The sequence below is a fragment of the Lates calcarifer genome, linkage group LG8 (genome assembly GCF_001640805.2).
Source record: "Lates calcarifer isolate ASB-BC8 linkage group LG8, TLL_Latcal_v3, whole genome shotgun sequence".
Classification (NCBI taxonomy): domain Eukaryota; kingdom Metazoa; phylum Chordata; class Actinopteri; family Centropomidae; genus Lates; species Lates calcarifer.
In genome coordinates this window covers 8,258,613-8,281,681 of record NC_066840.1, presented here as the reverse complement: position 1 = coordinate 8,281,681, position 23,069 = coordinate 8,258,613, and the positions used below count along the sequence as shown (strand labels likewise).

At 40.4% G+C, this 23,069-nt stretch overlaps 2 protein-coding genes across 2 annotated transcripts in view; one reads left to right on the top strand and one right to left on the bottom strand.

Moving 5' to 3' along the window:
* Nucleotides 1–597: 597 nt before the first annotated feature.
* Nucleotides 598–18,767, top strand: ergic1 (endoplasmic reticulum-golgi intermediate compartment 1). Its single transcript, XM_018675621.2, has 10 exons — nt 598–763; nt 7,129–7,190; nt 10,374–10,446; nt 10,932–11,026; nt 13,504–13,628; nt 14,173–14,277; nt 14,383–14,443; nt 14,700–14,800; nt 15,647–15,769; nt 17,313–18,767. The coding sequence occupies exons 1-10, from the start codon at nt 744–746 to the stop codon at nt 17,418–17,420; spliced, it is 873 nt and encodes a 290-aa protein (XP_018531137.1). The 5' UTR covers nt 598–743; the 3' UTR covers nt 17,421–18,767.
* A 654-nt stretch (nt 18,768–19,421) lies between these two features.
* The window catches only part of flt4 (fms related receptor tyrosine kinase 4), a 42,037-nt gene continuing 38,389 nt past the window's right edge, over nt 19,422–23,069 (bottom strand). Inside the window, 6 exon segments of the mRNA XM_018675620.2 lie at nt 19,422–20,052; nt 20,740–20,825; nt 21,025–21,145; nt 22,232–22,356; nt 22,436–22,541; nt 22,777–22,876. Of these exon segments, the coding sequence (XP_018531136.1) occupies nt 19,833–20,052; nt 20,740–20,825; nt 21,025–21,145; nt 22,232–22,356; nt 22,436–22,541; nt 22,777–22,876 (758 nt within the window). The 3' untranslated portion in view covers nt 19,422–19,832.

Here is a 23,069-nt window from a genome sequence, read left to right as displayed (position 1 = left end):
ATTCACAGTCTTTTTTTCTTTAGCTAGATAGATAAATAAATAAAGGTAAAAGTTGTAGAAATGAAAGGTTTTATAATCGACTACAATGTATTTGTAAGTAGATATAGGTGCTTATTAATTTATTTGTTAATACCCATAACTCCACCTATATGCAACAGTATGTGGAGGCTTCTGTATAAACACATATTTTGAATGACTACACGATAAAATACAGTTGTAATGTTATAAAATATGTCTCTATAGCAGAAAACCATTTACTACACACATGGTATATGGTTCCTTAGAAGTAAATGTAACATAACAAACAAACATAAAAACTAAAAATAAACATAGTATTACTTAAAACAAAATATCTATAACCTTTTTTGTAAAAAAAAAATAAAATAAAATAAAATAAAAAATAATAAAACAGATAGCTACATACATATAATATATACGAATAAAAATATACAAAATTACTGGAATGTAAAACTATTCATATTTATTAAATAGTATATTCTATATAATATTTCTAAAAGTTGACCAGTTACAGAAAGCCGTAAAAATCACGACCGGTTCCCGTAGGAAGAAGAATCAGAGAGAACAGGAAGTAGCTCTCAGCCAATCAGCTTTTGCAAAGCGTCCTAAGCTGACGTCAGCCCGGTACCGATGAACAACCGGTAGCGTTGAAGAGAGCTGTGCGGTTCCCTGTTGTTTGTAGCTTTGTCCGCTAATCCTCCCCCACTGTCAAACGTGCAAACATCATGCCTTTCGATGTTAGGAGGTGAGTATGGGGCTTCCATTCTTTGGGGTTCAGATATAAAGAGACGGCGGCGGGGCTGTGAGCTCCGGATGAATTAACGGCTGGCAAAGCATTGCCTACTAATGAGCGAGTCAGAGTTGGAGCTGAGCTGCTTCACGTTTGGCATGAATGGGCTACATTGTCGCGGTGTGTGTGTGTGTGTTGGGTCGGTGGAGTGATGCTCAGGTAGCATGGTCACTGGGTTTGTGTCTGGGCTCCTGCCCGCGCATGTGCAGATTTCCTCATCCTTACTAAGATTTGCAAAACGTGAAACGTACTACAGAAACCTCAGGTCATAGTAACAGTTACTATCAACACAGTGGTGTCATAGCCAAGAAGTGTAATCCTCTCAATACACACAAATGTGTCAAAACATTCAGAATCATTAGCCTCCAATAAACAGTCAACAGTCAGACATAGTCCTGACAAGGAACCGCAGAGCCATTCAGCTAATCTCTTGATACTTGGGCACAGAGCTAATAGTCACACCTACTGTACTGTATAAGGCTGTTGAAACTGTCAATACAGCACACCCTAACCAAAATAGAAAACAGGATGTTTGCATAGTGGTCACTTCATGGGCAGTGACAGATACTGACTGGTATCCTGTCAAAATGTTACATTCTGAATGCTCGTCAATTGTTACAGTGAAAGATTAACTTTGTCAACAAAAAAACAAAAGTAATAAGGCCATAAGTAACGTTTTTTAAAAATCCCTGGTTAATCTGTTTGTTTTTTAATCAGTTGATTGTTTACCCTGTATTATGTGTATTGTTGTAATATTCTGCTTTTCTATTTTATGTAAATGTCGATGTTTTATTCATATTTCTATTTACTTTTATGTCATTGACTATTGATTGTTACTGTCTGTCCTCATCAGTGTATTCCTGTGACCTGTGTGTGTCCAATGCCCACCTACAAACCAAATTTCCTTTGGGATAATGATAAGTTAAAGATGAAATAAGTTGATTATTTTTCTGTCAGCTGACTAACTGATTGATCTAATCATTTCAGCTCCCAAACATAGTTGGGAGGGAGACATGAAACAAGGGGGGAAAATCAAAAGTTTTCATCAGGAAAAACAGAGGATTTCCATCCTTAGTAATGAAAAGTGTGTGGTGATATTCTATTATATGATATTCTGGTCAAAATGTTGAATTTTTTAGTATTTGTTATCACTCCAGTGCAGAAAGCAGTATTTATTACCTTCTTTTTTAATAATAGTTTTGTCTTTAAGTCAGAAATCAAGCAAAGCTACCGATCATTCGTTTACTCTAGCTTCTTAACTCTGAATACTTGGTGCCTGTCTTTGTTTTTATATCATTAATATCTTGGGGTTTGTAGATGTGACTGTGGTCACTAATGGTGAAAGTGATCGTTAGTTACAGCCTCAGCTCACACATTAACTGTCTGTCTCTCAAACTCCTAACAGCTGCTGTCATCTTTCGTAGAGATTACAATCGTGTTGCAGTGAGCCCGTGACTTTACCATCATACAGCGTGTGGCGTATGCCTCGACTGCATCGCTACAGTAGCTGATCTTTGTCTGAGAGTGAATGTGTCATAGAGTTATCATGTGGTCATGTCCTGTTGAGATACCTCACTGACTTGATGCCCAGATCATACAAAACTTGTATTGCAACAGTTGGAAATAGCTCGATTGACCAACTAAACTGATTGTTTCACCCACTCAGAAACACTGGGGGTTAGTCAGCCGTATGAGAGTGTGTAACCATTTAGTTTACCGTAGATTACATCACACATGAGGGAAGCGTGTATTCCCAGAATGCTGTGTTGTCATGAAGTAAATATGTTTTTTTAACAGATCAGAAATAAGTGTAGGTAAATGTTAAAGGATCAGGCTGGTGTTGTTTTTTGGCTGGTGTGTATTTTTCTTACAATCAGCAAATCCCATGAAAAGACCAAAATCAACAATGGTTTGGTGCATCTCTTGTTATTTTCTGTCTGTTGCTCTGAGCCCAGCGCTCATTGGTTATTAGAGAAGATGTAAACCAGGTCACAAAAAGCAGGGTTTTTTTTAAGCTAAGTAATTCTTAAATTCTTATTTGCAGACCTTACACAACATGAGCAAATAGTGCATTTGCTGAGGACTATTTTCAGCTGCGGATTCATACACAGTTGGCATTCAGGGTAGTATTTACAGCAGCAGGAAGATTTTTTTATCTCTCTCTAGAATTTAAAGGACATCACACAATAACTGCTGTAATTTTTCTATGATATTTAAAATTAATTAATTTGCTTATTTAAAAAAAAAGTTTTTGTTTTGTGATCACAGTAACACAGTAACTTTCTTCTTTTAATATCAAAACTCTATCGTTATTACTATTTTGTTGCATCTGAAATTAAATTGCAATTTAGCTGAAACGATTTATCAATTAATTGATCAACAGATAACCAGTAGCTGTTCGGATCATCGATCAATCATTTTAGCTATTTTTCCATGTGTTTTGGTCCCTCTCTCTAAATGCCTCCGCTCTGGGGCATTGAGACATTGCAACATCTCATTGAGTAACTGAAAACATGGACTGAATGACAGATTCATGGTCTGGGATGCTTTTTCCCCTTTATCTGTTACTTAAAATGGCAATAGCACTGTGATTAGTCATAACTGGATGTACTGTGTTGATGTTGAATGGCGTTCCTGTAACTTGATCAGCTTCTAATCATAAGTGTTCTCTTTGAGAATGACTGAGCAGCAGCTCCTCTGAATGAACGAGGGAATAACTGCGAGGCTTTTATGCCTAGGTTTAACTGACCTGCAGATTATGTCATTTATTGACACACGTAGGCTTGGTTTGGGCCAACCCAGTGATGCACTGTGTTTGCTCCTCTGGTGATTAGATCATGGTGACTTGGTGCTTCAGTAAAGATGCTCACAGTCTTTTGTCAATAGATGTCATATCTCTTTATCTTGACAGTGATGGGTGACTGTTTGCTGTTTGATACTTGACGTACACTTCCAGAAAAAAAACTACATAGAAAGGTGTATATATACGTTGCCTTTAGCTTGTGATGTGAGTGGATCAAATGGGAGAAAGTTTAATCTAAACTGTCCATTAATGTGGAACACATGAAACAGATGGACTTCTGACTCACTGTGACTCATTTGCAAGATGTGGTTCATTTAATAAGGCACCTTCCTTGAAAAAGCAGCCCTGAGCTTTCACTTCATGGTGTCAACAGAGAGACACTGGTACACCATGTCCTCACTAATCAGGGGGGGGGGGGGGGGGGGGGGTGATGTGTTGACTGTAATTCAGGAAATTACAAACGTCAATGTTAGACCAAGAGGTGAACTCTCAAGAGTCAACATTAATATTCATGAATACAAAGTGTTTTGAGAGGAGGAAGTTACGTGAAATCCGAGTTCTCACCCGACCTAAAAATAAGCATACCTTTGAGAAAAACGCTGCAGTGAATGTATGAAAAACAAAACAGAGCTTGCCTTTATTACCATGGCAACTTGTGTTTAATTTATAGTGTATATTCAATTCATGCATTTGAAATAATTTGTTATGATATATTGTTTCATTTCTGCCTCATCATGTTGCTCATCACATTTCATTTAATTAAACAAAAGCATATGGATGTCATGTGTTCCTATATTAAAAATATATAAAGTGTGCTTTATTGCGGTAAAAGTTGGTTTATTAGTTGGTTCAGTGGGACTGAAGTGCGCTGTTGTAAATGTACTTCATGTACATTTAATCACATACATGTTCTCTTAGAATTAAATAATTTTAAATACTATTTTTTTTAAGTAATATTGCACATATACTGTAGTTAAAATGCCTCTTATAGCCCAACACATTTCAGCTCAAATGTACATTAAACCCACTGACTGACATTGTGTTTATTTGTCTGTTTTTCACATCCTGATATAATGAAAACTGTAAGGTGTCATGTTCGCAGTTGCAAGGGTGCATCCTAGTGTTGGTGAGATAGTGGTTTTTGTCTTTTTATTTCAATGCGGTTCAACGGCTTCAGTCAGTCTTCATCATATCAAAGCAGAATAATCAGTCTGTGTGAAGGAAGAGGGAGTGTGTGTTTGCATGTGATCCCTCAGCCAGACTTCAAAAAGCAAATCATGTGGTTACACAGTTTTTGTTTAAACTGCTGAATACCGTTGTCCGTATCAAGATAGTGCTGGGATGCCATATCATTCATTTTGTCCAACCTCAAACTTCAAGTGTAATTCTGACCTTGTGTTCAGATATATCTGGCCTGTCTACTGTACATCCATCTCAGACTATTTACAGTTCACACGTGGCGTCAGATTCCATCTCAGGCCTCGAGTGACCACTTGAGTGAGATTTTGTTTCCTCGCTCACGTTCGATTTTAGCAGTGGGAAGCTGCGACAGCCAGAGAAATATTTGTGCACATACAGCTAGGGATGAGGACTGCTGTATGTATTTATAACCTAGTCTCAGATATAGATCTCAGAACCGTGTCTCAGAGGCAAATGAACTTCATTCACCTGTGAATGTGTAATGCGCTATAAAGCTAACAGGTGGCCCTCAGCTGCAGTCAGTGGTGTCATATCCTTGTGATGAAGCTAAGCATTTAAGAGTATATTTAAGTATGTAATAATCTGTGGCTTTTTATAACCTGTTTATAATATTTCATATGGTTGCCATTGTGTGAATGCATCACAACATGGCAACTTGTCAACAAATAAAACTCTTGTTTCGATTCCGACCACTCTGACCAATGTGGTTTTGAGTTTAAGCAGAGAGAGTTGGCAAAAGTTTCCTAAACAACATGGGTCGTGTGTTTTTCCTCTCCGGGCAACCCACATGGGGAGGGTGTCATCCTTGAACCGAAGTGAGAAGTGATTAGAGTTTCAAGGTTTTCACACGATGGCGGCGTACATCACTGGGCTCCACCTGTCTGGTTGTCTCAGGGAGGTCATTGCCACGGCAGGGCGGGGAGGATGTGCGGACTCTACCTCTGCGCATTAAAGCTTAACATTCAGGAAGTGTGTTAGCGTAGAAGTTATTCTGATCCCGATACAGACGACCCCTCCCTGAGCTCCATGCCCAGCCCCCCAGCCCCCCACCCTGTCTGTGCTGTCTGCTCTGTCTATCCTGCCAGGTCAGCTATTAACACACAGTGATCTAATACTAATGGGACACAGGGGCGGGAAGTTATATGGATGTGTATCAGGGAGAGAGAGAAAAAAAGAGATGAAAGAAAGCTGGCTGAGTTGTTTGGGATCCAGGGGTCCAGTGCAGTAGATAAAAACAAAGGAGCGAGAGCAGAAACTGAAGCAGCAGGGTCAGAGCTGGACAGGAAACCCTACCTCTTACTTCCTCTCCCCCACCCGCCCCGCATTGCATCAGCTGTGATTATTACTCTGGCAGCTCTCGGTGGAAGAAATGTGGAGAGATGTGAGAGTTTTGGAAGGAGAGAGAGAGAGAGAGAAAAGAGTGTGTAAGGGGAGATGAGAAGAGAGAGTGGGTGGGGTTTGCGCAGTCAGCGATGGAGTTTGGGGTTGAAAATGTTTCACTGCCCAAAAAGGACATGCGCAAGAACTCCTGAACCGAAATAGTTTTGGTGTTGAGTAGAAGATTTTTTCCCCCTTCTCAGCTCCCCAAATAGGCAACAACGGTATTTCACAAGAGGAGATTTGGTTATGTCAAGTGGTGATGATCCTCCTCCGCTTCTGATTCACTGATTTACGCATAATCCTTTTTTTTGTCCAAGTTGAAGATTTAAATGAGAATAAATCTCAGGCCTAATGCTGTCATACTGAATCCTTTGCTGCTGCTGTTACTGTCTGCAATTGTACTATAAGTCCTACTTACTACCATGAAGATCTAACCATATAATTTGATAATTTGAAGTTTTTACTGCAGTTGTGTTTATATTCCTCTATGTCTCTTTTCATTGGTGTGTCTGTGTGCGTGTCTGTGTTTATGTTGGCTTTGTGTTTTCCTGTGTATATGTAGAGTGTGCGAGACCTTTGTTGGGGTCAGGTCACAATTACAGAGCACACATTCAAAGAAAGAGGTGTAACCCTGTAAAAAGTGTGTGTGCACGTGTGTTCTGTGTGTGTGTGTGTGTGTTGCAGCTGGCTGTCTGGACCTGTTATGTGTAATGGCGGTGGTCCAGAGCTAACATTCCACCACTCTTCTGTAATATTGCACAGCCTGATGGGTACAGAATGTGCTTCTTTTCTCAGCACGTAGTGTTTACATTTGCTATTTTTTTTCTCACTCCTCCTTCCCTTTTTTTTCTTTTTCTTTCTCTTTTTCTTTTTCTTTCTCTTCCTCTCTCTCTCTCTCTCTCTCTCTTTCTCTCTTTCTCTCTCTCTCTCTCCTCAGATTCGATATCTACAGGAAAGTGCCAAAAGATCTCACCCAGCCCACATACACAGGAGCTTTCAGTGAGTAGTTCTTCACACTCAACAGACCCAAAAAAAACACGAGGCTCTATTTTTGGTTCTTTTTTATTTTGATATGTTGATTAATCAAGTTTGAGTTGTCCAGCTGTCCACATATGTATTTGCAATCCCTGAATGTTGAGTACTTGGCATTAAATATGCAACAATGTGTACAATTTTATGCACAGATTTGGTTCAATAAAGTTCTCTTTCCACCTCTGTCACAAATTTAAAATATGCTCATTTGCTATCTTGCTGGAAGTTGGCTGAAAAGATGGACACCACTCTTATATCTGTACATAAAAAACAACTGCCAGTAGACTTTTAGCCTAGCTTAGCACAAACACAGGGAAACAGCTAGCTCGCCCACCAAACCAAAGTTTAAAACTGACACATTTCATTGTAGTTTTTACATCTCAGTCTTTGTACAGATTAACAAGAAGTGAAGTACAGAGAACAAGAAGTGATGTGTTGGTTAGCATTAGAGGTGCTGGTGGTCAGGCTAGCTGTTTTCAATGTTTATGCTAAGCTTAGCTAACTGGCTACTAGCTCTAGGTTCATATTTAAACCTAGCATTTCATTTTTATAATTCAGTTTTTCGGTATCAAAGGTGTGTACAAAAGATGGCAGACTGTTCCCTTAAATGTATGTTAACTTAATTCACAATATTTTTTTCAGCAATGCCACTAGCTAATCAAGCCTTTAAGGACTGTAATAGCAGCATTTTGTGTTGATGTTTCAATGTTGTGAATGTTTTTTGTGATTTATTTTTTCAAAGTGAAACAAAACTAACCTCTATTTCAACTGAGGTTCATGTTTTATGACACGTAGATGACTTTGCAGTGCCTTACCAGCAGTGCCTACTGATACTATTTAGCATGACTGTTGAGTTTTACATGCATGCTTGTCATTAGAATGTAAACAGAAAGAGGGGCAAGTTACTACTCAGTGAGGTGGATGTATCAAGGAACAGTTCAGGAAAAGGGAGGAGATGACAGCTGCAATTCAAGTACCTGCCTGCCTAACAGAGTCATTCAGCACTATGCAGTACCTGTTTTAGCACAACTAGTATGGTAAGAATGTTAATGATCATGCTCTTTTGTTGCCACAGGCACCTGAGAAGTCATCAGTGGAAATCTGAATGGGTTTCCTGTCAGGTCATGTGTTTCCCGCTGGTCATTCTCATGTCATTGTGTAATCAGGATTTGTATTGATTATTCACTGTTTAATAGCATACAAAAGGCCTGATGACACATTTTTGGCTCCTCAGTCATTTTCTAGTGTTGGTCATTCATTGATCAGCTGATGACAGATCTAAATGTCAGCCCCAAACTGATGACTGAATGGATAAACAGCACTGTCACTGAATAGTGAACAGTTTTACAAGGGTTATAAACACCTTCCTGGATGACAGGGAAGAGAATGAATTTGCTAAAGATATACACACGGTTTCCACCCATGAGGAAATGGATGGAAGTTCTTCCTGTACACAGTTGACTCCCTTCCTGTCTCCATCCTCTGTCTAGGGCTGAGGGCATTTGGTTCATTTGGATATTAGACAACTAGTTATTCAGCCACAGCTGCTCAGCTTACATTTTGGTTTGTGTGGGTTCAGAGGCAACCAGAAACAGACTCCCCCTTTTAACAAAAGGCCAAATATTTGACCCCGTCTGCTTTTGTTATTCTGTTTTAGGGCCACATTCCTTTGGGTTAAATTTTTACGGTATTTACTTTGAACAATACCTCTGGTTTTTCGCCACAGTGGTTTTCCAGTGCCCCTCTCACTTTGAACATTACGTATCAGTCTGTTGTTTGACTCATTTGTGATATTCTTAATGTTTGTTTGTACTGACGGCGCTGACAGAAAATGTGCATGTGTGAGGGGAAAATGAGCCTCGGCCAGAACAAAAATAAGTAGAACATCTGATTACGGAAATGCAGTGCTGGTTTCGGATGTCAGCGACTGATTCATGGTGTTATTGTATCCGATTCTTTGTGTCACAGCTCTGAATAAAAAGCTTCCTCTCTGTTAGAATGATGCAACTTTTGGTCCCATTTCATGTCATGTGTGAGCACTGGGAAGGATGAGTTCAGGTTTAACTAAAAAACAGTCGTGAGGTCTTTTTAAATCATTTGCCTTGTCAGTATTTCCATTACAGGTCTATTGAAGTTTAAACCAGTGGTAACCTTCTACGCTCATCTTTAGTAATCCACTTCCAGTATTGCACCCTTTTAAGCAAGAATTAGTGTACAAGTCTTTAGATGAACCTGAATTGGTGACCTATGTGTCATAGCGACACTCCCCATTGTTTGTTGGTTAAACATTACCTTATGTAAAGCCTCTGCCAACCGCAGGCCTGGCTGTGACGCCCTGCCGACCACACAGTCATGTGACTGTGTGATCCTAGGAGACCGTTGTCACGTAAACATGCCTCACCTGCTGAGTGAGAGCTTTCTGAACTGACACTGTTGCCATACCAGATAGACCACAGTTGCGCAGACAGAGATCAGCTCCTTCCATATTTATCTTAGTAAACACATGACAGCGTTTTATATGGCCTCTTTGGCTGATTAGTTTGACACATGAAATGAAACAGACAGACGCTTCTCCTTTTAAGCTCAGACTTTATTTTGGCTCAGACCAAACAAAAATCCTTAATATTTAAGGTAATAATAATAATAATAATAATAATATATATAATAATATAATTAATATTCCTAATCTGGTTCCTGTTGAGCTTTTAGCGTTGAATCCTTCACCGTAAAACTTCTCTGTTGGTGCCATTTTTGGTTTGAGTTTTTGTCTAAGGGAACCTAAAAAAGAGCTGTTTGAATGAGCTCACCTCTCTCAAAGCAGATATGCTGTAATGGCTGCCTGTTGTGCTGGTATTTAATGTGTAATTAGTGTAGGAGGGTCCTTAAAAACCTGCGTAATGGCAGGCTTAACACTGCCTGTTAAACAGCTATTTAGGGAAAATTTTTATGGCTGCTCTGATTTCATTAATGTCAATAACTTAGGTCAGCCATTCCTAAAAGCTGGAAGAGCCCGGCTCATTTGGTTTGCATCATTGCTTGAAATGTCGGTGTAATTTGAGATTAACGCGAGAGAAGTGCCATACATCAGCTCAGCAGTGACTTCAGTTTAAATAAGGTATTAATTCTAACTCTCTTCCTCTTTGCCCACAGTTTCCATTCTCTGCTGTGTCTTCATACTTTTCCTGTTCCTGTCTGAGCTGACGGGATTCATAGCCACTGAAATGTAGGTATCACACCTTCAAACACCCCATGTTGTCTCGTAATATCCTGTTTCTGAAATGCACTAGTCGTTAAGGTCACTTCCCTTTGTTGCCACACAGGCACAGGACCTGCCATCTGAAACATATAAGACAGGAACTTAATCATGAATGTCAATGCCCTCATTATGATGTTTTCTGCTCGGTTCGTGTCGTAACCAATGAATGGAGTCAATTTTCTCACAGGAAATTGGCTTTGTGCATGCGTCAGCCTCTTGGCGATGTGTAATAAGGGATGACTTGGGGAGGGTGTGACAGGAAGGAAATTACACTGACAGAGATACACAAATGCTCTTTCCTCGCAACTTGGCAGAAGATGAAACCTCGACTGTTTAAGGATGTTTTGTTGGAGCAGAAAATAGTCTTTTTCTTACTCAAATTGACTTTTTTTCTCATTAAAAGTTTGGTCTCAGTTTATCTAACCCTTTTTTCTCTTTTCCTCTCATTACAGTGTAAATGAACTGTATGTGGATGATCCTGATAAAGACAGTGGTGGGAAGATAGATGTGAGTTTAAACATCAGTTTGCCACACTTACACTGTGATTGTGAGTATATACATATATATATATATATACATATATACACCTCTCAGTTTCTCTGCATTACACTTCCTGTTTGTATGTTTTTCACACTGTTCACAGCCTCCTTTTTATAGTTTGTTTTTCCAAGTCCTTATCAGACAGTATCATACTGGCACTGCCCTATCATTTCACACGGCATATTGGCAAAAGATACTTGATGCCCTAGATAAAGAAGTAGACTCAAAGCTACATAGTGGTTTGTTTACCCTGCTGTGTTGTGGCATGCTCCTAGATAACACTAGACTTCAGCCAAACCTCCCATCTACGTCGCATCTGTTTGATCTTGTGCTGCCACACATCCGCGATCGGAGTTTGACATGAAGTTGCCTCGGCTGGCTCGTCTACTGTACTTCGATGTCAGAGAAGTGGGCAGGCCGGTTGAAGCGTGCCAGGACAGAGAGCAGTCACCGGTTTATTTGCTCCTTATGACTCCCCTCAGAAACTATGCCCAATGACAAATCATACACAAACACACTTTCACACACATACACACACTCATGCCACAATCCACACTGCTGAGGCTTCGGGGCAGCACAGAAAAACGCACACATTCATTCAGTTCAAGCAATATCCAAAAATGGCAAAGCCAATAAACGCTCGTGTGAAAAATTAAATCCAGATTTCGGCGAGAGAGGCTCTGGCATGCAGTCGCACAGCTGTCGGCCATGTGTTTAGACAAGCACGCTCATGGCATGCCTAAACAAAGGCCGTCCCCTGCCGTTTCCAATTAAAGCTCTTGATGATCGTACGTATGGTGGTTTTGTTTATTTGCAGAAACCAAACTTTTTTCTTTTAATGCAGAAAAGTGGGGCCCTTTAAATACCAGCTCAAACACATCGGGTCTAACCACGCTGCAGCTGCATGTAATGAGCACAAATGTTCCTCAGCCCTTCACCCCTTCGAGTTAATATGGTACATCAGTTTATTTTCCAGGCCTCCAAACAGGTTGTCATCCATTACAAATTCACTTGGAGAGAGAAATCATTTTCATCATGGAAAAGCTGGCATTTCCATCTCTCTTTTTTTTATTATTTATCTGCTCTGCCGTTCCAGAGTTAAACGGCATCTCCCTCCACTGACCTTTACGGGTTGCCAGGTCTTGATTTGTGACTTCATGGAAAAGCAGAACCGCGTGTAATACCCTTATAATAATCCCACCCCCACCCACTTTACATGAACACACTTCCAGTCCTAAATGTCTTAAAAAGGAGAAACAACCAGCTCTCACACTCACACAGGCAGACTTCACTTACATCTGTGCACTGTATTTTGAGATTGGGGGTGGGGGGTGGGGGTGTTGGGGTCAAATTTGTCTTGAATGTCAAAGGTCAGACAGTTGGCATGTGGAGGTTTTTAGCACAGATCCGGCAGACGTACCTTTCTGCGCCGCTGGCCAACGCGCAGTACAGGCAGCCCCTGAAAATAGGCCACTGCCAGTGTGCCAATGCACTGCGGCCTGCACGGAGGGGTGGTGGTGGTGGTGGTGGTGGTGGTGGAGGAGGGGGTCAGTGTAGTCTAGATGGAAAAACACAGCAGACGGGGAGAGGGCAACAGGCAGGAGAGGTGGTCTGTTTGGACTTTGTGTGTTTACTTTGTGGGCCACACTCTGCAGTCACATTTAGAATTTCTCTCTTTATTCTCCCCTTTCTCTATTAATAATTCCTACATGTTTACTTATCAAATGTTTAAAAAGCTAATGATTATTATTATTATCATCAGTAAACTTATCATTTATTGTTTTGATTAATCAATGAATAGTTTGACCTGTAAAGAGCCCAAAAATGTCAGTCACAAGATGGTGACTTCCTCCAATTACTTGTTTTGTCAGAGTGGCAGTCTGTGGTGATGTTTGTTTTTACATTTATGTATAATTGTGTGGCAGTGTGAGCACTTTGGGTAAACATATGATTTCATTTTTTAAATATTTTATTGTACTCAAAGACCAGAAAAGTCAAAATTGAGGGAAATTATGATTCACAACAATTTTGAAAACTGATTATGTTTTCTGCTTCTCAAATGTGAGAATTGTGTATGTTTGGAATTTGAACTGTTTATAAGATAAACGGGCGTGCTGAGGAGGTCACTTTAGGAAGTTGTCATAGGCTTTTTTTTTTTCACTGTTTTCTGACATTTTTAGACTTAACTCATCCCTAAAATGAATCAGTTGATTTAAAATAAAGGGTAGATTCATCGATAATGAAAGGTTGCATTTCTAGTTTGGTATTTTTGCTTATAAATGATTTAAGAGATTGACCAATTATCAAAATGGTTGTTGATTAATTCCCATTGTTTGATTAGTTGATTAATCAACTAGTTTTCTGAACACTGAAAAAGTAAAAATCCATACCCAGCAGAGGAAACTGTGTAATATTTTGGTTCATGTTCTTTCTTGTTCATTATACATTTAATTCTCTCTCATGTCTCTTTCTGTCTTTTTCCAGTGGTGGGTTTGGACATCCAGGATGAGATGGGCCGCCATGAGGTCGGTCACATAGACAACTCGATGAAGATTCCTCTCAACCAGGGCGATGGCTGTCGCTTTGAGGGAGAGTTCACCATCAACAAAGTAAATCACTTGTTTTATGGCAGAAAATGGCAAAAGTCTGTTTTTTTTGAGTCCAGTAATTACATTATAATGGATCAGATAAGCTGTTTTGTGGGACCTAAGCTCTCGGACCAAACAGGTATGTTGTATATTTGTCTTGGATTTGAGTTAAACATAGAGGCTGACCTGCTTCCTGCTGCAGTCTAAATTGAGTTATGTTAAATGGAAGAGCTCGAGGATTTAGTTACATCTGACAGCATACTACAGTTTAGGCCCTGTGAAGCCCTGTTTGTCCCACCACCATTTTGTACGTCAGTCTTTCCATTGCATTTAAAATGATTAACCCAGGAGTTGTACATTTAACACACTCACTCATGGAATAAATGGAAATATGTGAGACGTGTTAAAGTGGCTGGATTTGTCTTCCGGAGGCAAGGACCATTTAGTTTCCAACCAAGAGTGTGTGTATTCAGGCTTGGTCATTAGTTAACTAAATGTGTTGCAGGTGCTGTTACACAAGCTTACCTAGCTCTGCGTGTGTGTGTGTGTGCGTGTGTATCCTCAGGTGCCAGGAAACTTTCACGTGTCGACACACAGTGCTACAGCGCAGCCCCAAAACCCTGACATGACCCACACCATCCACAAGCTGGCCTTTGGAGAAAAGCTTCAGGTCAGGGGACACACACACACACACAAAACATCACAAAGAAAATTTGATAAGATTTGCAGTATCAAGACTAAACACACATCTCCTTTCCACTCCTTTGCCGCACAGGTACAAAAAGTACAAGGAGCCTTCAATGCGTTAGGAGGGGCTGACAGGCTCTCATCTAATCGTACGTAGCCACACTGCACATGTACTCATCATAACCGCTGTGTGACATTTATGTAAGGCTGCCCTCAGGATGCAATGAAACGAGACACCTAGTGGACGGCAAATGAATCCAAACTAAGTGGAAACTTGATTCACACAGCTGACACTGCATCTCAGATTGAAAGACTCCAGCCAGTTGCGTCATGATCAAAACTCACATCCATTTTAGGACACCAGAGACACATTTTGTCATTGAGGTAACTTTGTTTCCCTTGCAGCTCTGGCCTCACATGACTACATACTGAAGATTGTTCCAACAGTGTACGAAGACCTATCAGGCAGACAGAGGTTCTCTTACCAGTACACGGTAGCCAACAAGGTGCTGTACCCTCCCTATTACCTCTCTTTTCCATTCCACCCTTCCCGTTAGATCATACCACTGTGTCATGTTGTTTTTTTTTAATTTTTTGTTTTGTTTTTTGCGCTCATCATGGCCATCCCCAACATATGGCCCAAGCATGTATCGCTGCGTTAACTTGTGCGCTCACCCGGAAGTGAAAGCTCACCCCTACTGACTGGAAAAGCTCCCTAGATGTCAACAAACCATAAACACACTTCCTAGAACTGTGTTGACTGACAGCTGGGTTGGGAGTTTGAAGTAATAACAGTGCAGGTCAGCTGTGAAGCAGGGAGGATGAGGGCCTGAGCAAAATATTCCTAAATCTCATTGCAGGAGCATAAATAAAGGTCCAGCTGAGGTACCTGTCAGTGTTGGGATTTCAACAACAGCCTTTTTTTCCTGCTAAATTTATGATTATTATCAAATTTATTGTAGGTAAAATAGGATTGATTCAACAGAGATGTGATTTATAGAAACTCACTGATAGCTCTGTCATTACATCACATAACAATAACTCACAACACATTGTAGCCTCCTCCCGCTTACTTCATCTGAGTGTTAATTCAGCCAAGATTTTTTTTATTGAGCATTCATTTGATATTAATCATTTATTTTTGAGTGACTTTACCCGAAACCAATCCCGTAATGACTCATAAACACCACTGCCACCACCAGAGATAAGAATGAAATTTCATATTGCTCTGAATTGATTTCTAAATGCATCCGGATTAACTGCCTCAGTGTTGATTAAATCGATCTCTGTCGCCGCTTCAAAACGCATTAAAATTTGTAACGCGCTCGCTTTTTTCCCCCCATCCCACACAGGAATATGTTGCTTACAGCCACACGGGCAGGATCATCCCGGCCATCTGGTTCAGATACGACCTCAGTCCAATCACAGTCAAGTACACAGAGAGGAGACAGCCCTTCTACCGCTTCATCACAACAGTGAGTGAATTCATGTCTGGCCAGAAACCAAAGCCTGTGGCCTTAAGTCTGACATTAATGTTGATTTATTGAAATTCAAAGCATCTCAAGGTCTCAAAACACTGAAAGTGATGATTTGAGGTTTTTAAAAACAAACTTAAAGCTGTTTTAATCACATGGAAAACATACCTGCTGAATACCAACCACTGAATACTGAATGCTGAATGCTGAATGCTGAATGCTGAATACTGAATACCACCAATTTTGACTTTGTCACTGTCCTGTCACCATGCTGATGTAATTAAAAAGTGAAAGTAGTTGCTCGTGATTAAACGCACAGATAATTATCACACAGTTCTGTAGTTCCCCTCAGCTCTACAGAGTTTCACTTCTACGGCCACAGGTTTACTCTTTGGATTCACTCTTAGCGCTCTTATCACTGCCGTTTTCAGCAGCAGCTGTTCATCACAAAACACTTCTGATAAACTCACTGCAAACTACCTGCTCAGCACCACACAAAAGACAAAGTTAGCTACCAGCTTGTGAACGTAGCCAATATATATTTCCTTTAGGAGTTGGTAGAGACCAAAAACTGAACAGAAAGAAGAGTGAGTATTGTACTTGTATTCATCGAGTAATAGCTAATGTTGCTGCCTGTCTGCTTGATGTGTAAAAACTAACATGCTAGCCATAACTGCCTTATAATTACAGCTTCTTGCATTGCTTTCATGATGTCAAGGAAAAAAATGTACAGGTTTAATATAAAAACTCATTTTCAATGTCAAAATGGACACACAGTATGTCTCACAAACCTGAATTGGGACTACTTTTCTCATTTTCTTGTATGATTCCCAGTTTCTTTGTCTTTATTGCTCTCATTAGAGGTATTTCATTTTATTTTATTTAGTTATATTTTAAGAATTAAAGAAATAGTTGAACATTTTGGGGAAATACGATCATTTGCTCTCTGAGAGTTCGATTAGAATATCAATAGCTCTTATGGTAAAAGTGTGATGAAAACCACTAGCTTGGCTCTGTCCAGAGCTTTCAAAGTTCAGCAACCTCAAAAGCAAATGAAAAAATTATATCATGTTTGTTTCTATAGTTAGTTTGTACAAAAAACAATTCCTTTTACCTCCTGAATTCCTTTTATATGCCTCCCCTCCCCACCTGACCCCATTAGCTGAGGAATTTTTTGGCTAAACCTGCACCACCTCATCAGGAAAGTTTCCTGTTGACTGATAATGCCGTCAGGAGTAAATTGGCTGCTTAGCTGATGAGCTACACCATTATTTGTCTTCTGTGCTGTTTAGGTTTATCATGACTTAAGGCATGGGCAGGAGATGACTGTGCTTATAGTGTGATTATGAGTCATGGCTTAAGATTGTGAGTCAAGCAGCAGCAGAGCTCTTTGGTGGATTCCAGCACATACTGAGGTGTCTGTGTAATGTATTGTTGTGATTAATATGATTAAACCCATCTGATATTGAGCCATTTATAACCAGAGAAGAGAACATCAAAGCTTTTAAACACACAGACTGACGGAGCGATTTGTTTTCTGTAGATCTGTGCCATCGTCGGAGGGACGTTCACAGTCGCGGGCATCATCGACTCCTGTATATTCACCGCTTCAGAGGCCTGGAAGAAGATCCAGATAGGAAAGATGTCATGAGGATCGCTCCTCACCTCCCCCAGCACATCTTATTTATAAGTGCAAAGTTGCTAGCCTGTTAGCTAAATCCAATCCTGCTTGAACCAACTTCCTTGTGAGAGATTGTATCACCGTGACCAATGAAGTGGCTCCAGGCACTCGATCTAACTACCAGGCTACACGCCACTACTGCATCTCAGTTACCGAAACTCCTCTCAGGCTCCATCTGCTCTGCTGACGTGTGGACGCAGACTATCACATGTCCTGCTTCCTGCATCTTCAGTGTCAGGAGAGGAGAGGAGAGGAGAGGAGAGGGAAGCTCTTTTGTTACTGTGGAGATGAAGTCTTAAGTACCGTGTGTCAGGGTTCAACCTTTATGGGTGTTTTGAAGGCTGCAGCTGATATTTTTAGAATGAAGTTTAAAAAAAAAAAGAAATAGCTGAGATTTGTGGTGATGTTCAGTATTTTAAATGACTGAGCACCATGTGGCACAAATCTGTGCACTTAACATTTATTGAATCATAAGAAAAATTTCAATTCATGGCTCAATGATTTACAGATTAAAAAGGGGGGTGAAATCAAATTGTATTACTATCTTTTTATTTTCAGCCCAATCTACTGGTCAACCAGAATGTCACTTTAATAGTGTTTATATCCCCAATACTGGAAAAAGGGAATGATTATCTGAAGGAAGTGTTTCTTTTTTTTTTTAATAAACCTGTACCTGTACCACAAAACTACATTTTGTATCACATAACGTGAGTTGTTCTCATCCACTCTGCCAATTGTTTTTTATCTCTAGTATTCAAAACTGTGTGCCTTTGGGTTTACTGTTCCACCATACAGGATTAGCATCAGCTCTCATTAGTTTGTTTCAGTGGCTGCCTCTAAAACCAGGTTCTTTCATGCATGTTACAGCTACAGTTTCTGTCTTAGATTAGTTTTCTTTATTACAGGTTTTCTTTGTTAGCTTTCATTTCCTTTTATACCAAATATTTCATCAACGCTGTTGAAGGTTCTAGGTTTAAATTTTTCCATTCCATTTTGGTGATTGTCTTGTCTTTGCTGAGAGATAAAGATTTTGTTTGTTTTTAATCGGTACCTGAATTTGTTTACTGATCCGTGAAGTTGTGAATTGTAAAAAAGCTTTGGTTTCGTAAGGAGAGAACTTGTAGGCGAAGATGGTTTTTTTTACTCTGTGGGGATGATTTTTTCTTTTATACTATTGGTGCCACAGCTTCTCTGATTAAGGACGGTGATAATCTCAAGCCCTCAGAACTGGTCTGAGGTCATCCATTTCCTCTTCTGTCTCAAATTTCTCTGTAACACTATGTGTTCCTCAAGTAAAGGTACCATAGAAGACCCTGACTCTTGTAAACTGGCTGCCACTTACTCTGCCTCTTGTACCAAACTTTATTGTGGTTTTAACTGCTTATTCAACTTTACTCTGATCTGATCTGTTTACACTGTGACAGTTCACCAACTTTATCCAGGTACCCTTATCAACATAAGACCTGGAAATGGAACATTTGCCCCTCTGATTTCATAACATTAACTAAGCTGTTATTGTGTTTGTGAGAAGTGGACTTTGTGCTGAAGACACTGCTCATGTTCCTCAGCTTGCAGACAGTCGCTGCCCCGCAGGTTGTCATTTGTGATGTGAGCATGTAAGAGGGTGTTAAGCTGTCACAGCTGTCATCATGCTTACGTCCAGCTCTGATAAGAGGTGCTCAGTGTGACTCATTCCTTTCTTCGCTCTGCATCTCTCTGTTTACCTCCGTCACTTATTCCTTGTTCATGGTGTCACGTAAGCGAGTGTCTCCACCTCCGCTAACTGACACAGATACAGCAAATAAATGCTCATTTCCTTGATTGGGCCATTACATGGATCATCACAGAGCTTGGACCTGTAATTTATCACAGCATGACAAACACAAATTTGCGCTTACAACCTGTACTTCACTGGAATAATAATGACAGATCCTGCTCCAACTTCATATTAATCACAGAGAGAAGAGCGAGAAGAAGATAAATTTCTTTATTTCTTCCCATATGAGTCATAATTTGTACAAATAAGGGAAGAATACTCTGTATATAAAAGATAAAAATATAAATGTGTGACTAGAAAATACTTAGGGTTTGTTTTTGTCATAATGCTGCCACCCAGTGGCTGGTTAGAGAAACTTCAGGCACATACAGCTCAGTCTGTTTGTTGAGGCAGCAGTCCAAGAGGAGAGGGAAAGAACTTTGAGATGAGTAGAGGTCAGCTCTGGTCATGAGGATCAGATTTTCATTAATAAATGACTAGTTTCATGTCAACATGGGATATTACTAAATCTCACACACCTACCACAACCTGAGCTGACCACTTTTTTTTTCTGTTGTTGTTTCTTAACCCCTTCCAGTACTTTGGGCTGCGTCTTTGGTAAAGATTTACACATTGGAGGAAGCCAAGCAGGGGGCGTCTGGTGAGGAGAAGAAATCGCAGAAGCCCTCCTCGGACAGATGTCCGTATTCGTTGTTGTAGAAGGTCTGTCCCGACAGCTGGCTGAAGAAGTTGGGACGGTGCCTGAAGCTGCCGGCGTCGCTGCTTCGACCCAGGGAACCATGGGAGGCTGTCAGAGGCTCTGTGCTGCTGCTGCTGTCTATACGACTGCAGGGTAGAATGACGGGGAAAAAAAACAGCTCATTGGCACAGGATATCATTGGTAAAATCACTGTGTACAACTCAGGATAGGATAGTTAATAATTTGCCAGACACATTAACACAGCTTTCTCACAACCTTACACCACTGTTCTTGCATTCTGACCCTAATCATATAATCACCTCAGCACTGCTCTTAAAGCTTCCTCCTACACTTTTCTTTAAGTAGGAGTAAGCTGATAAATGCTTGGCTGATAAATGTGTCTTATTCTACACTTTTAGCAATGAACTTTTTTTTTAACTCTTACTGTGAGTTCATATAGGTTGCAAGTATAATTCTCAGAACTCTGGTTTTTATTGACTGTTCCTCACTCCTAGTTATTCATGCATAAAATGAAACTCTGCTGATGCTTACTTCCTTTGAAAACCTACTGTAGTTTCACTCCACATAAAGATGGGAGTGACTTCACTGTGTTTCCAAGCAAGAGAGAATGACTGTTTTCTCATGTTGACTCGACTGCAACGTAAAGCATCTATAAAAATAGCTTCATCTGACTGACTGTAACCTGACAGTTTCACCAGTAATCAGTATATAGCAGTCCAGACATCAAACACTGTGACTAAACAACAGGCTGTGTGTCCCCTTTAGTGTTAGTTTCAGTTTCCGACTAGAATATAGATCATTGTGAGATCAACCTTTTCGAGGCGGCACCCCTGTGCTTGTGCTCGATTCTCTCGAATTCTTCGGAGGCCAGAACCATCCCGCTGTCTGTCTGGTTGTCCTGGGAAAAGACAAAGTTTGGCATCATGCGAATTAAATGACTTTTAGTAGACCCCCGCCACTCACGTCCATCTACGGCAGCAGCAACTATTTTTGGTAATTATCTGAGGAGGAAAAACTCCCAAAAGTCCAATGCCATTCAGAAAATGTCACCAGCTGCCTACCATTCTCAACAACTGATGAGAGGATAAAGGGCTTACTTGAGGAGCTTTCTGTGGGTGCATCTCTAGGGGCAACTCTTCAAATGTCTTCACTCTGGGCTGGCATATTTTGGAGGGTCCCACAAACACACAGCCGGCAAAGGGCACACAATTATAATACCTGGTCAGGAAGTACAGAAAAGATAATCAGACTAATGCATGACAGAGCATCCTGATGACGTCCAAATGTCAGGAGAAAGATAAGAATAAATCCTGGTCAGACTTGACTTGAACAGTAGCAAAATATGCTGCATTCAATGATAACAACAGTCAGTGATTTGCTTTTTTGTTATGGATAAAGATTATTTCAGCAATGTCACTTTGTCCAGCAGCATTCCTCAACTTTTTTTGGTCACAGCGATGACAACTGGAGACTGTCGGCTTGCATCTGGTGGTGAACATTGATCAACATCATTTTATCATTAGATTATCAGTGAGGGAGAGCCTAGAGGTGTAAACTATTCACTACACAAGACAAATACATATAATCTTTTTCCTGCAACATAAAACATCTCATGACCCTCAAACTGATCATGGGGCCCCCTGTGAGGGTCCCTAGCTTAATAACCACTCTTCAAGAACAGTAATTCAATTACATTTTAAACAAATGTTTCTTTTACATGGACTTAATGTCTTGACAGATTTTACAGAGTTTTTCCAGAATGTCTCATAAAGTCACATTTCCTTTTCAAATCATAATTTACACGAAACCTATAGCATAAAGTATTTTCCGTAAGAAATTGAACATAAAGCAGGGTACAGTATGTACATCTTATGTGCTGATTTTCTAAACTGTAAGTGGAACATTACTTCTTTAATGTGATGTAATCCCAATAGCACAGCGAGTGACCTTTACAAGCTGTAAATCAGTAGGAAGAGGAAACAGCAGGGGTGAGGCTTGATAGCAGGGGCAAGCAGAAATGGGATTTCATTTAAAATAAAAACCAAAGCCATGATGGTTTTACAGGGTAAAGATTTTTGATCAGCACACCGCAGGGTACATTTAGTAGCTGTTCTAATAGCCCAAGAAATGATTTTCTCACAACAACAACAACCCATCAACTGTCATCACTGTCTGGCCTAAATCAACACCTGAACAGAAAACTGTATGTTTGCGTAAGGTCCATTTTCTTGTAGCAAGAAGCTGACTGATTAAATACTGTAGGTTTTCAGGGCCTTTAAGGAAAACAGGAGTTTGTATCAGTACCTGGTGGGTAGAGTGTTACAGGCCAGTCTCAGCTCCTCTTCAGACGGAGGCCGTGATGAAGCCTGAGAGAAACCGTCGTCCTCTGAGCTCTGTGAGTGATTCAGAGGGATGTAGTCCTTCCCATCCTAATGGGAATCCAGAGAAAATTTAGATTAAACAAGATACAACTTTTTTGAATTAATATCTCTCCAGCAGTGAACTCACAGGTAGGCTGTTGTCCTGCAGCAGGTCTCCCAGGATCTGGACCAGAGCAGGGAAGGTTGGTCTCTCTTTGGGTTCGCCCTGCCAGCAGGCCAGCATGATGCCATATCTACCAGCAGAGGGCAGCACCGTTACAACAAGGACAACACTGAGGTCTTTAACTTCCCTGACTCAGTGATACAACAAAATTGATCCTAAAATGTCTCCCGTAGTTAGTCAAAATTTATATTTATGAGCTGACTCTTGTTTTCTCCCGGGATTGACTCAAGTAATTAAAGGGATTTAGATCTTATTTGATGGGAAGAGATGAGTGGAAGAATAAATTAACATCAATCTACGCTTACATTTCAGGGGAGGCGGTCTCTGGCGCTCTCATCCTGACGCCGTCTTTCAATTGTTTGCAGAACTCCTCGTCAATCTGCACCCCCGGGTACGGAGACGCACCTGAGGGTGAAGAACAGGAAGACGAGGCATTAATTAGCGTGTCGGGGACAGGAAAAGCTGATTAATGTGTTTTTGGATAACAGTGATGAAGATTTACTCTGCTTCTGGAAGTGAAACAGAGGATAAATACCTAATTGCTTTTGGCAGGAACAGTAGATTTATAGACATGTAAACACAGCTACTCCACACCTAC

Excerpts from the sequence above, each read along its gene's own strand:
- ergic1 (XM_018675621.2), top strand. The coding sequence starts at position 744 with ATGCCTTTCGATGTTAGGAG. Across the intron at positions 764-7,128 it reads ATGCCTTTCGATGTTAGGAG|ATTCGATATCTACAGGAAAG; the intron begins GTGAGTATGGGG and ends CTCTCTCCTCAG. Across the intron at positions 7,191-10,373 it reads CACATACACAGGAGCTTTCA|TTTCCATTCTCTGCTGTGTC; the intron begins GTGAGTAGTTCT and ends CTTTGCCCACAG.